The following is a 14520-nucleotide window of genomic DNA, read 5'->3' as shown; positions in this document are numbered from 1 at the left end:
CTGGGGCTGAGTCCGAGGTTCTGGGGAAACAGGGCAGGAGAGGGGCGTGCTCGGGCTTGAGCCTAGGCTTCTGTTTGCCTTTGATTAGCAGTGCCATCATGAGCAAAGTGTCAGAGCTTTACAGAATTACCAAGATCTGAGAGAACCTGACACTTAGCATTCCCAGAGAAAGAGGCTTTTGCCTCTCTGTTTCAATAACATACTCTCATTTTTCTTATTTCTTACCAACCAAGGTCTGTATAAACTTTGGTTAGTTAATAGTTTTCTTTTGTTGTAATGTCTGTGCAGTTATAATGATTAAAACCGGATGCGTTTTGTTAGATGAATATATAACAGCACAATCCATGCAGGTGGAGGGCCCAAGGAGTGACTGTTTTCCCAGTGGGACGGTGTCTGCGCATGCTGTTTATCATTTGTATCACAGCCCTCATGGACTGTTTTAAATGAGGTTACAATAGCAGAAGAATGTGATGCATCAGATAGACTTTCTCTGCCTTATGACACAAAACAGCTCTTTTTTTTTTTTTCCCCCTTTTTTCATCTTGCAGGGTTCTTACTAACGTTGTTGCTAAGTGCCATGAAGAACAACTAGACAACTGCATCAATTCATATGTGACGGTATGATTGCTGTTATACCATTAGTTGTTCTATGCCGGGGCAGGGTGGTGTTTGGTTTTCTGTGGGATTTTTTCCCCGTTTACTCTCAGTTGTACTTGTCTGTAGCTTTCTCTGCATTTACATCATGGCTTTTTGCCACTAGTAGGCTGAGTGACTCTGCTTAGGAAACTAAGATTTGGAAGAGTCTGAGTCAATTCTTCACCATGAGTTTCTTGTGTCACCTTGAACAAATTACACTGCCTCTGTGCTTTAAGGGCATCCTGTAGAGCAGTGAGTGTCTTTCTCTAGCAAACTTGGCTGTATCCTGGCTTGCAACCTTACTCCACTGAGGAGGAGGAAGGGCTGCTCCTGTTTCCTCTGCATGGTGCAGCTGGTTTTCCATAGGACACCAGGCTGAGGAAGCTGCAGTGCACTCTTAAAGGGCACTGGGATGGGGGAGGGACAATTCCCCATAGTCAGCTGATGACTAGAACTTAGATTTTAGAAGCAAGACCTTGTGCAAATACCCTTCCACTGAGCTCCTAGGAGTGTAGGCTTAGTGTCAGTCTTTGTGAAATGATGTTAAACTGAGAATTTCCCACCTTGCGGGGTTTGAGGAGGGGGGAAGGAGGACATAAATACATGAAAGATCATGAAACTTTAGCTAAGTAGGTACCAGTGAGAGACATTTAATGTAGCTTGTGTGCAGTCTGTAGCATTCTTCTTGACTGTGATGAGATTTATCACTTCAAAATAGCTGGCCATCTGTATTACACATGCACAGAGTTGCCCTCATTGTAGTTGAAAAGGATCCACAGGTGGTAATTTTTATGGAGGAGGTACTTCTGGATGCTCTTCATGGCTGCAAGATGGCTGCATGTTTCTCAGGAAACTATAGGTTTTTAGCTAAGCTTTTGATTATTTTCTTAAGTCATTATTTTAATTTCGAGATCCTAACTCTTTGCATGTGCTATTGTACATAAATTCTTTTCTTATCTGTTGAGTATAGATTCTTGTAACTGTTCCCTGTTTACTCAGCTGTATTCCTTCATTATTATTTTGAAGAAGAGGGTAGATATAGAATATGTATGGGTATGTTCTTTGTATGGAGTCTGGTTCCAGGCAAGCTTTAGTATTACCTAAAAAACCAAAGGCATGACCTCTTTAAAGGTGATGTCCTTGTTATCTGTGTCAATTGAATATCCATTGAATGACTATGAATAATACTATTCATATTCAGCAAGTATCTCGTCATCAGTATATTTGGGTAACAGCTTTATAAGTTGAGAATTTTATGAAGAAACATGTTTTTAAGTAGAAGAATATATTAGGAGAAGAATGTATTAACTGCTGTTACTGGCATGGACAAGAAAAATTAATAGAAAAATGAATGTCATTTAAGGGTGTTACACTTTTTTTCCCCTCTTCACTTGTGTTAAATTTTTCCTCTCCTTTTTAATTGTAGGGGAGAGAGCTGGAAAATTTTGTTCTAGTCTTGCTAGATGAATCAGTAATGAATACGTTGTAATATCTTTGAGTGCTATGTTTATTAACTTCTTTGTGTATTGCAAATAGCAGCATAGAGGAGAATTGCAGGTTGTTAGAAGAACTGAGGTAGATACTGCCATCACTTTGCCTCTTGGCCTGCTCAGGTTCAGTGGCGACAGAACTAATGGAGGTCATGATAGCAATGAAAGAATCCCCCCCAGTTGTGGAAAGAAGCTATGAGTGACAAATGTCTGTATGGGCTTCTGGCTGTAATAATATTCTGATTCACTGTGCAACAAGTAGTTTTCATAACATACATTTGTAGATTATAAGTAGTATAAATTACATAAGTTTGGGGGATGGGGGGTGTTGTGGGGTTTTTGTGGGTTTTTTATCAACTTTAGGAATAAAGTGTAAGCAATTACATTCCTGATGAACTCAAACTTTAGCGTGTTCATGGGTAGAATCATGAAAATATGGTAGGAGTTAGGTTACTAAATGGGAAAACTTTTTTAATTTTAGTGTTGACAACTGTAGATTGGTATTTCCATGGTATGGATATGCTTTCATGCTTCATAGAGGTATGTGTTTACAGGTGATGTATCTCAGCATCTTAGTAGTCAAATTTTAAGTCTCAAGTACTCTGGTTTAAGCACAGAGGAATTTGGCTGAGGTCCAGCAGAACTGTTCAGGCTCCAAAATAAATAACCTATGTAATATATAAATTTAATTAATTACAATAGGCACCTATTGCAGCTAAATATCTTTGAAATAAGAGGTGATTATTAGGCCACACAAAAAGTCCATTTAGTTTGTTTTCCCATTTCCAGCAGCAGTCAAAAGCCAATAACTGTTAATCTCTTTTATCCATCTGTAAGGAAATTAATTCCTACTTTAGAGATGCTGGTTTGGGAATAAGTAAGTTGAGAATTCTGAGTCACTCAGATGCAATAATAATGCGAAATTACACTGACTTAACAACTGGACCCAGAAGTGTCAAACTGCGTAGGGAGAAGCTTACGGCATCTGCTCTCGAAACAAAGCTGAATATTAGTAAGATATTTTCAAGTGATATTCCTTTTACCTGCCTGGTAGAATTAAATTTCATTCCAACTAATGCACTGGCAGAGCTCTTGCTCTAGGGAAGGAGCAATGGATGCCAGCACCAAATCATCAGATTAAAATGTTGAATAAAACACATGCTAGAGTTATGAGTTCTGAACAACTTGGTAGATAAATTCCTCTCTTGAGGGCTTGATTTCTAAAGGGGTACAGTTTTCCCCTTCTGTCAGCATCAGTGGGTGCTCTACACCTTTCAGGATGAAGAGTTGTTACCAGCTCTGACTGGCTGTTGCCACTGGAAGGAAGGTGCCAGTGAAAGGTGGCCCTGACTGGGTGGGTGAAGAACCCTCCGTGCTGGCTCTGCTTCCTTATTTTATTTTTTTTTTTTTACCCCCTGGTGAAATGCCTTGAAAGACAGTCTAGCAGTGTCAGCACCCTGTGGTCTATTGGAAAAAAAAATAAATCATAGCACTGACTTTAAGCAGAAATTCCTCTTGATTCACATTAAGCTGAAATCAACAGGGAGTTGTGTTTAAAACTGGGATTTTGTAGGGGAGCAGTGTTGTGCTCTTACTGCTAGGGGAATTAAACTTTTTGTGAATGCCTTGTTCAACCAAGATATATTTCGGCAGCAAAGGTTGTCAGCTGGTAGTGGTGTATAAATAGTTTATTTTCTACTAAGTTTTTTTTTTATATTTATGTTAATGTACATTTTGATAACTTTTATTTTTCTTCTCTTCTTCAGTATGTGTTCAGGACCAAATCATTTGAAGAAAGGACTGTTCATGAGGAGCTGGCCAAGAATATGACTGGTCTTCTGAAGTTAAACGACCAAGTAACAGTGAAACAGGTTTTAAAGGTGAATGATAGCTTGAACTTAGCACATTTGTAGTTTTATTGGTTTTCTGCCTGAAACTCACTTCTCGCCTCCCCTCTTCGGCATCCTGCCCTGCTTCAGTAGACAGACTCACCAGAATTGCTACAGTTGCTCAGCGTAACATGTTTCTCAGAATGCAGTGGTTCGCATAATAAAATTCCTCCTTTCTGTTACAGCTCAGCCTGAGTCCAAAACCTAATTCTTACACAATATGATGTGAGCGATTACTTTTAGGATACATTGTTTTAATTTTTATTTTGGAAGGTGCAGGGAAGATGTTCATCCGTAAGTAGGACATCTATATCTGATTTCAGCTGCTGCCTTTGCTTGACAGTGACCGAAATGAGAATGATTGATGTTTCCTGAGGTTTCTTATATCCAGCCAAGTCTAAGAAATTCATACGTGTGCAGGCCCCATCACTGAGCCTGTCAGTTATGGGCATAAGAGCTAGCCAGTCCAGCTCGGAGTTCCCGGTGGCAAAAAAAACGTTTAAAACTGTTTAGAGTGAACCAGTTCAAATTTTCATGTGCTGAGCCACTGGAGTAGCAAAAATGGGCTGAAAGCAGAAAAGCTAGCTTGCAGGAAACAGGCCATGCAAGGGTACCTACGAGTGTGTTTGGGGGGTGGGGGTTGCTATTTGTAAGCTTTTTGAGTGTGTTTGTTTCATGTATCTTCTCAGATACGTGAGGATGCATTTGTATCTGTTCACTATTGCCAATGGTATTTGAAGAACCCCTCTATTTATCTTCCAAAGGAGTCCAATCTTACTCCAGACCAAATTACACATCCACTGGAACTAACTAAGCAGTTTATTCTCAGCCTCTGTTCCCTGAGGTTCTCTGCATCAAGCATTGCTGCCAGTTACCTGCAAACAAACAGTGAAGAGAGAGCTCGGCAAGAACAGCAGGATTGTAGGAGCGCCGTTTGCAGGCTCCATGCTGCACAGAGCCACAGTGACAAAGTGCCTGAGATGGCACTCAAGGACATGATCCAGTGTTACTCAAATACATGGCACTTAGGATCTTTGATTTATTTGTCACGTAGAGTTTACCATTGTGCATTACTGAGAAATGCAATTGGTCTACAAGGCATGGTAATGAATCATAAAGTATTTGTCAGATAATAATTTTTTCCTTATGTCTTTTTTCCTTCTTTTGAACAGCATTCCTGGTTCTTCTTTGCAATTATCTTAAAATCAATGGCACAGCACTTGGTTGATACAAACAAAACAAAGGTAAGTATGTAAGTGATCTCAACAGAGTAGGCAATCTGTCTCTTAGGGAAAATACACAGTGTGGAATCCTGGGAAATACACATACTTGGACTTTTCTTCTTGACCAGTCAAAAAAAGAAATGCTGTTATACTTTGTACAATATTGGGTTTACCCACAACAACTTTGTATACCTGCTAGGCTCAAACTGATCTTTGCATGTACAGGTGGGCCAAAAATACAGGTGCGTCAGCTTTGTGATGGGTGGGTTAGAATGGAATGAGAATTCTCTAATTTCTGCTGGTTACTCAACAAGTGATTATGCCGGGCAGCAAATAAATGATTTGGCAACTCAGCTTTGAGCAAACCTTACAGAGCTGGAGATCAGTGCTTTGACCTCTTTTCTGTCTGATTATCAAAGATGCTCTTGGTATACTTGTTGTGGAATCCAAGGATAAGATTTCCCACTTTCCTGTGGACCAGATTGTTCCTTTTAGGGTTTATACTCAGAATAGATCCATGGAACTCTAGGAATATTTTTCTTCTGTGTTGAATGACCTGTGTTTTATTGTTTTTTATTCTTGGCCTGAATGTATTTTCAGGTTTAATGTGCAACGTTGTACACTCTCAAGTGAAGATCTGTTCCCTGTTTAGGTTTCTCGAATTCAGAGGTTTCCAGAATCATTTCAAACTGAGCTGGATACACTTGTAATGGTCTTAGCAGACCATGTTGTTTGGAAGTATAAAGATGCTCTTGAAGAAACCAGAAATGCAAACTACAGCACTGCCAAATTTCTGAAGGTGAGACGCTCTGTCATTACAGCATATGCACTTATTTTCCCCATACTTAATGCAAACTTGAGACTATTCTAGTCCAGTCAAGGGGAATAAAAACAATTCTGAGTGAATGATGGCTCAATTTCCAAGTTTAGCATTGACCTATATTTAGTTTTTCTATGCCCTTGAGTCTTTAAGAATGCAAAAGCTTTATCTGTCTGCCTTAAAGCAATTATGTCAAAGAGCCCAAGTCTTAAAATTTTGCCGATTCTTAAATTATATTCAAATAGGTGAAAAGTTTGGTAAGGAATGAAACTGTAGTTACAGTTGAGCTTTGATTTTTTTATTTAAATACTATTGCTCTGAATGACAGTGAGTGGATTAATATTTCCTAATCACAACCAGTGTGCACAGCTTTTACAAACCAGAATAAGCAAACTGCAAGTATTACGTGAAATATTGTAACCTAAATTTTTAACTCTTCGATGCCCTTTCACTTCCCAAACGTAAGAAAGTACATGTGTGGTTTGGAAAAGTCACTAAAAGGGGTTGTATTTTATGGTTTTGTCCTGATATTTCTCAATCGTTTTTTATTTTCCCAGCATGGAATTAGCTGTGAAGCATTGGAAAACTGTCATTCAGTAGGTTGTGTGGCCAGATACTTAATCTAGATTTAAACTGGATGCACACACACACATCTTTCCATTAACGGAATGATGTACATTAATGATGTACGGAATATTGTATATAGTACATGCTGAAACGCAGGCTCAAGTCTTTTATGACAAGTTGAAGTACAGCATTAGGAGAGAGCAGTATTCCAGCAATGAAATGTTCCTGTGAGGTTATAAGGAAAACAACCCCAAAATGATGGTGGATTTTTCTCCATTCATACGTAGGAGAAACAAATGATAAACTTGCTGTCTGCTGTGTTGGCCTCTGTTGCTGATACCGTATGGAAGCCCTAGTTGCTGTTGACACACTGATGTGAAGCTGTATCTATCCATAGTGTTACATCATTTGGAAGATGATGCTGGTTTGAGACAGGAGCATAGGTGGAGGGGCTTAGTCGGTAGTTGTGCAGTGTTGCACCTGGGGAGGTGTTGCAGATTTGCATGCTGGTTTTGTGTGTTTCTCAGCTAAACTGGGAAGACAGTAACGCTGCATTATATGATCTGGCATATGGCTGTGTTTTAATTTCTCTTTGAATCTAGTCTGCCAGAAAGAATTACGTGGGTTAGAGATGGTACGGCTTTCTGCGGGCTGGCATTGCAGCAGCCTTGTTTGAATGCTATGTGGCAGAAGGCTCAGGGCTTCACTAGTTTTGCAGAGTTCAGGAACACCAGAGAAGGAGGGCATTCCAGATTGTTTTCCCTATCTTGTGGGCTCTCTGCAAGGGAAAAATGTCAGCAGTTGTATCACCAAGGCCCTCAAAAACCTTTACACCTTCTGGCTATTTAGTCTATCTGGCTAGAAGCAAGAGCGGTGCTGTCATCATAATGTAATGTAGTGGCATATTTATTTCAGGAAGATAATGTAGCTCATAGATAGCGAGTATTGTGACTGGATTGATGCCTCAAGAGTCATTGCTCTGTCACTGAAGGAGATATTCCAGTCAGCTGGCATCACGTACCACCTCTGGTGACTGAGTGTTGCAGTACATGAATGACTTCCATCAGATAAGCTTTCTCCTAGTATACAGTACACACTGATAGTTATTTCAGACTGTAGACACAGTGAAAATGGAAAGTTTGTTCAGCTTATTACTACTTAAAACAAATTAAAAAATCAAGCCAGATTCACCAGTTCTCTGGTTTTCATTGCCCTGCTATAAGACTAACTTCACCTGCACAAATAATTCAAGTTTATAGATGATGCGAGACAAACAGCCGGGTAAGTGAGGCCATGTACTGCTTCTTGGCTGCAAAATAATTCTTTTTTCCCCCTTTTCTTAGCGCTGTTTTACATTTATGGATCGTGGATTTGTGTTCAAGATGGTCAACAATTATATAAGTATGTTTGGAACAGGAGATAGCAAGGTATAGTTTTGATTTTTTTTTTGTTATTGTTTGGTTTTGTTTTTTTCTGGAGTGACTTGCTAACAGAATATTTACATTGCAACTATTTATGATCTGTTCCATGGCTTCACTGTGCTCAGAACTAGAGTCAGTGAAAGTATTTACTGTAAATACGTGTTAAAACCTCTTGGGTTTGAGCCACCTACCTTCTTTTCTGGGATTAAATAGCCACGTCCAAACTATTGCTTAGTGAGCCCTGCAGGGGCAGACTCTGCAAAGACTCAGCAAAAGGCTGAGTGTAAGCTGTGATTCTTTGGAAAGTAAGTACATTTGTGGTTTGGTCTATAAATATCAGCAGCAATTGGCAATAATTTTCTTTAAGGAGATTTAAAAGTAAAGACATATGAACAAGTTACAATTGTGTAAACTCCAATTGAGAGCGTAACATCTCTGTTACTTTAAATGAATGGTATGCTCTTATGTCATTGATGATGCAAGAAAACCAATCTTCTCCAAATTAGTTTGTGCTTGCTATGAGGAAAATTCCCTGCAGCCTGGATTTCTTCTGTAATAGTCAGTGATATAGTTTGAACAATAAATTTCAAACTGCAAGAGGTCCTCAGATTATTCAGCTTCACTCCTTTACTCTTCATTCATCAGGGTGAGTCAGAGGCTTTATCTCTTCCATAGCTGGGTTTCTAAGCTGTCATGTGGGAGCGTATAAGACGATAGATAACAGAATGTATTCAAGATATGCACTCTGAATGACTCATCTTTCCCAAAACAGCTTACAAAACTATTAACTTTTATAAATTTTTAATGGTGATCTGGGCATTTGTAGGTAATGAGTGAGATTACTCCAGGTCTGGTTTGCTTTTACTAAAACCAACTTCATGCTGCACTTGCATCTTTCACCTAATCTCTGGAACAGATGTAGAATGGAGCCTCTCGGTATCAATGTTATAGCCTGAAGTCTATAAGTCTGTAAATATTATTATGCAATCTGAAAATTGTTTCCACATTTCAAACTTCCCTAAATACATCCAACCACAAGAACAGATGTTTAATTAAAGTCAGTTAATGGCCAGTGGAAAAGCCCGAGATTAGTCAGTGTGCAGAGCAGAATTTAGCAATGTGTGTGGAAGCGGAGCTGAGACAGATGTACCACTGGAACAGTCTTTGCAGCACTTGAAAACAATAACCACAAAATTAAATTGGAGATTTCTGACCTCGAGGAAAGAGAGGTCTTGCATTGTTTTCATTTCCTTCAGACGCCTAAGCAAGAGTCAGTCATGTAAATGTGCTGCAGAATGTATTTCTGTGCATCTTTTGCTGCTTTAACTGGATTGTTTATGTATCAAAAAGACAATCCTGCAATCTAACCTCTCTCTTCAGAGAATTTAAAGCATATATTGCTGCTTGAATAAACAGTTTGTGGGTATATCAGTCTATAACATTGCAGTTTGAATTTACTGCAATCGTGAATGAAGGACCATAATTTCTGTTCCACAGAAATATCCCTCGTGGTATTCCATATTTTGACATTTAAACATTGTTTTGAGAAATACTTACTCAACAGTTGAAATACCTCATTAGAATTCAGTTCGTTGTTGTATTCCCTCAAAATGTCACAGTTCCTCTTGGGAAACGCATTTCAGGTGCTTCATTTATTTGCCATTAGACCCTGAATTGCATGTCCAGCTGTATTGCTGATGAGGTACTGCAATGCAATAAAACATTTCAGGGAAAAATTCCCCACCATCCACTGCTCAGTAGATTCTGAAAAGTGTATGTTCCAGGTATCCTAGCCCAATGGTGGCAGCAGAAATGCTACAATTTAATTTTAGGGATTGACAGACTTAAACGCAGGGCAAATAAGACCTTTACAAGTGCTTTCTAATGCTAGGGCCAATGTTTGACCTAGATCGATGCAGTGTCGTATCAGTAGTCCTGAATGACTGCTTTCTGCCGCTGAGCAGAGTGAGCTGAGAAGACAGAAATAAAAATTTTTTACTGGATGTTGTGTATTATCTTTATATCTCAGTGGCACATCAATATAGTGGAAATTTTAGATTTGTGAAATAGTTGCAAGGCTCCACAAAAGATCACAAATAGATTCTTGGGAGGGAGATATTGAGGAAATAATACCAAAATTATATAATACTTAAATCCCTCAGAGCTGGAACTCAGTGGCATCAAGAGAGGAAGTTTTCACCACTATCAATAGGTTTTGAATCTGCCCTGTGTGGGTGAAGCTTTGTATTTGGCTGACCAAAAAAAAGAGAAAAGAAAAAAGAAAACAAAAACACACACACAAAAAAAAAAGGCAGGCATAATAACTATGGCAGTCCCAAAGTTGTGCGGTCTGGAGAAGTTGCTTCACTATAATTGTATGCTGTAGTATATACCATCAAAAGATCCAGCGTAGCTTTAAATATACCTTAAATATTTAGCTTGGATCAAGCTTGTATTTATCAGTCCATCTTCAATGAAAAATCATAGTTCAGGAATCCAAAAAGCTTGTTTGACTGTGTCAAGTTCGTTTGGTAACAGAGATGAAACCCAAATGTTTATTATTTGTGCAGTTTGGCATCATTGTTGGGTGTGATTACGAATTCTGAGGCAGAGCTGAAGCAGTAGTGCAGCTTTTACCATTTTCCCTGATTTAATGTGAACTGAACCATTGCCTGTTCTGGTTTTCAGACTTTACATCAGTTCAAATTTGACTTTCTCCAAGAAGTCTGTCACCATGAGCACTTTATCCCTCTGTGCCTGCCCATACGATCTTCCAACATTCCTGGTAAGGCACCACCCCGAAAGGGTTTCTTACAGTGGTGAATTATTGAGAGGTTCAAAGAGCAGATAATAATTAACCCTCTGAACTATCGTGTCTGCACATCAGGCACAGAAGCCCTGAATGGCTTTTCAGGTGTGGTACTTCAGCAGTGAGATAAAAATAACATCATTTCAGTATGCCTATAAATAAATGCGCCCCCTGACAGCCCAGTTAGGCGGCGGGAGGTGACTGTTCTGCTGGAAGTGTTGAGGTGAGCAAACTGGATTCTTTGTGAGGACTAATTGCTAAAGCTGCAGTAGCCTTGGGAGGTGGCGAGCTGGGGAAAGGGGTTGGACGGGTACAGCAGGAAGGAGCAGAAGCTGGGGCAGTGATAAAGGAGTTGTGAAACTGCTGTTGGGGAATAGGCTTGCCCGCTGCTGTGGGGTGTATGACTTGTCCGTGTGACAGCTGCTCCTTTGTGGAGATGATCTGAACCGCACATGTAGCAGGAGTTTGGAAACATCTGTGTCCCAGATAACAGGCCATTGGTACTTTTGCTTCCAGGCTGTCTCTAGAACTGGCAGGCAGGTCCCTTGCAATAGCCCTTTTCTCCCAAGTGCATTTATTTTCTTGGCCTCTGACAAGCCTGAACATTAATGGTCACCCCATACTGCAGTGTTTTACCTGGAGCAGTGAGGCAAGAGAGACCCATTTCTAATCTGTTAGTTATACCTCCTGAGCTGCTTCTCAGGGCAGGGGATACTGTGTGTAACCCACGTTTTGCAGAGAAGAAAGAACAGGTTTTGCCTGTGCCCTGCCACAGGAGTGAATCCACCCTGCCCATCCCCCAAAGCCAGCAGCCACCACATGTTCCATCTGGTGCACCGAAATCTGTTATTTCGAAGCTGACTTCATGGCCAATGCCCAGTGCTGGGTGCTTTTCCTCTTGGTTTCAAAGGTGCTGGGATTTCAGCCCTGGGCACAATTCCCAGTTCTGACAGTTTTCTGTGTACTCGGGGGAGTTCACTTGGGATGTGGTCCTTTAAGTTGCTGAGAGTGGGAAGGTAACTTCCAGTGGAAAGCAGAATCGCCTCTCAAATTGTGGGTCCTCATTTTTGCTGCAGTTTTCAGCACCAAAAAGTGAGTTCAGTTCTGACACTCATGGCTTTCTTTAACAGTGGAAGCTGTTTAATTCAAATTTGAGTCAAATTGGAAAAAAGTTACAAAGCAAATACATTTTTTTGCACTTAATAAGTTAAAAAAAATGCCTGATTTTTTACCTATTTTTGTTTTATATTTATGAAAAATGAAGATCCTATGACGCCTTCAGAATCAACACAGGAATATCGAACATCAGGTATGAATAAGATGACCACATAAGAAGCAAGCAGAGTTGTGCATCAAGAGCTTTAAGATTTACTTTGACTGCTGCCACCAAATTGTGGCAAATTTAGGCAAAAATTATTTGCCATTTTCAAAAGTGGAATTAAGTCTTGATCACTAGTTTAGAACTTTTCTAGCTAGAATATGGGAACAAAAATTTGGACTCTGTGCTTTGAAGAAGTGGATAGTCTTAGTATGTGCAAAACATTTGAGATTCTCATATGGGAATGTGTATATAAATTGTCTTTTATTAAATTGTAAAAACTGCATGATTTTGAGAAATAATATTATTAGGCTAATTCACTCTAGCAAGTGAGGCAGCAGAGTGGGGCAGTCAGGTCAGGAAATCAAGGTTTAACAGTGGCTCAAATCAATAAAAGCTATTGAAAATTTGGAAAATGGGAGGTGGGGTTATGCAACCCTTAAGTTAATTTAAGCATTCTTGTCCATTCTGTTCCAAGATATTCCAGAGTACACATTGACCAATGAGTTTTGCCGCAAACATTTTCTAATTGGAGTCCTGCTGCGGGAGGTTGGTTTTGCCTTGCAAGAAGACCAGGATATTAGGCACTTAGCTTTGGCTGTGCTTAAAAACTTAATGGCAAAGCATTCATTTGATGATCGATACGCAGAGCCGGTAAAGAAATTGTTTGTCTATTCTTTTTCATTTGCTTGTTCATACAGTAGCTTAAACATATATGAAAATATCTTAGCCACTAGTGTATACTTAATTAGTTTCTTCAAGATTATGTTGTATCTTTTATTTTTTAGGCAAAACAGGCACAAATAGCAAACCTGTACATGCCACTCTATGGAATGCTTTTGGACAATATGCCAAGGATTTACATGAAGGATATGTTCCTTTTTAATATCAATACTTCCAATCAGGTAATTCACATGATTTTTCAGAACACTGAAGGGAATCAAACGGAGGTCTGATCTAGTCAGTCTGGTAGGAAGAGGTCTGAGTTTTATGCTGGTCACAAATTAGCTAAGAAAATACTGTTCTGAAAATGCTGATTTGTGTTCACCTGCAATATTTAATTTGGAAACTCTCAGTTTGCAGAGCACCTGCAGGGCCCTGGGGGTCTGTACAGGCAGGGTACTGACTGTGAATCTGGAACAGACCCAGGGCACTGGTTGTCTTGGGGCTGGAAACTCAAAGTTAGAGGTTTGCAGCCCCAGCCAGTCTGTCCGGTACCTCTTCCCTGGTGCTGCGGGCTGGGGGCTGAGGACCTTGTTCCCCAGGCAGGTCCCTTGGCGAGTAGCTGGGAGATGTTGTTAAAAAAAAGCAAAATTTCCATTGCCACAGATTCTTTGGAGAGTTACATCATCAACCCACGAGCAGTGTCACTGGTACAACAGAGGGACCATGAACTCTACCAGGAGGCCAAGTAGCTAAAGGAGTGAGGGCGTATGAACATCATAAAACGTCTTCACCACCACAGAAAATGGTTGTATAAACTGCACATGTGGAGGAGCATGTTTATTTCTCAAAAGATTAGATGTGTTCTAATCGTAGCCCTGCTTTAAAAACTGGAAACAGATTTTTGCAGGGGCGTTGTGTTTCAGTCCCTCTAGCAAATGATCCTGTTCCACGTGATGGTTGCTAACGGCAGTTAATGCTCCTTTCCCAATGCTGTGCTAGGGTTCAAGAAGCAAACACGGTTAAACTTGATCTGTCCTTTACAACTTCAGTTATGAGAGGTTTTCATGTTGCAGGTAACTATTTGGCATATTATGGCAAGCCTTGATCTTTTAAGGCCATCATGTCTGAACAACTGAAAATAGCTTTTCAAGCTCAGTGCCTGACAAAAGCCTGTTGGGTGTGTTGTCATTGTGAAAGTTATGAATGATATAATTTACTGGAGTTTGTTCTGTTTGTTTCGAAATACAGGGATCTAGGGATGACTTGAGCACAGCTGGAGGATTTCAGAGCCAGACAGCAATGAAACATGCTAACTCTGTGGACACATCGTTTTCCAAAGATGTTCTGAACTCTATAGCAGGTATAAATGACAGGTTGAACATGCACACAGGTAGATTTCTGTGTATCTCAATCCATCATGCTTTCTGCTTAGTGTTCATGGAGGATATCATTAACCCGTTTTGTACAATATTCAGGGAAACATGGTGTGCAATGTTTCTCTTCCCTTTGGGTATTTTTGGATTGATTTTTATTTATCTTGTGAAGCCAGTTGTCTTCCACTGCTTCACTTACTCTCCTGCTTTGGAACGATGCCAATATTCAGGCTCTTACAAATCCCTGTGCCTGAATTCATTCTTGTAGCCTCTGCCTGACTTAAGAATAGTTCCAAGGTTTCTGGTGA

The 14520-nt window shown here is 39.9% G+C and overlaps 1 protein-coding gene across 11 annotated transcripts in view; it reads left to right on the top strand.

Annotated features, from left to right (window-relative positions):
- DOCK10 (dedicator of cytokinesis 10) overlaps positions 1-14520 on the top strand; it is a 162611-nt gene that overhangs the window by 118409 nt on the left and 29682 nt on the right. For all 11 annotated transcript variants that reach the window (XM_055816762.1, XM_055816761.1, XM_055816764.1 and 8 more), the window contains 10 exons: positions 549-618; positions 3893-4006; positions 5188-5259; positions 5891-6037; positions 7969-8052; positions 10735-10831; positions 12120-12164; positions 12652-12827; positions 12962-13078; positions 14088-14199. In XM_055816762.1, the coding sequence (XP_055672737.1) occupies positions 549-618; positions 3893-4006; positions 5188-5259; positions 5891-6037; positions 7969-8052; positions 10735-10831; positions 12120-12164; positions 12652-12827; positions 12962-13078; positions 14088-14199 (1034 nt within the window). The remainder of the gene's footprint in view (positions 1-548; positions 619-3892; positions 4007-5187; positions 5260-5890; positions 6038-7968; positions 8053-10734; positions 10832-12119; positions 12165-12651; positions 12828-12961; positions 13079-14087; positions 14200-14520) is intronic.

Source organism: Falco peregrinus, chromosome 12 (genome assembly GCF_023634155.1).
Source record: "Falco peregrinus isolate bFalPer1 chromosome 12, bFalPer1.pri, whole genome shotgun sequence".
NCBI lineage: Eukaryota > Metazoa > Chordata > Aves > Falconiformes > Falconidae > Falco > Falco peregrinus.
The sequence above is the reverse complement of the archived record's forward strand: the minus strand, read 5'-3'. Positions and strand labels throughout refer to the sequence as shown.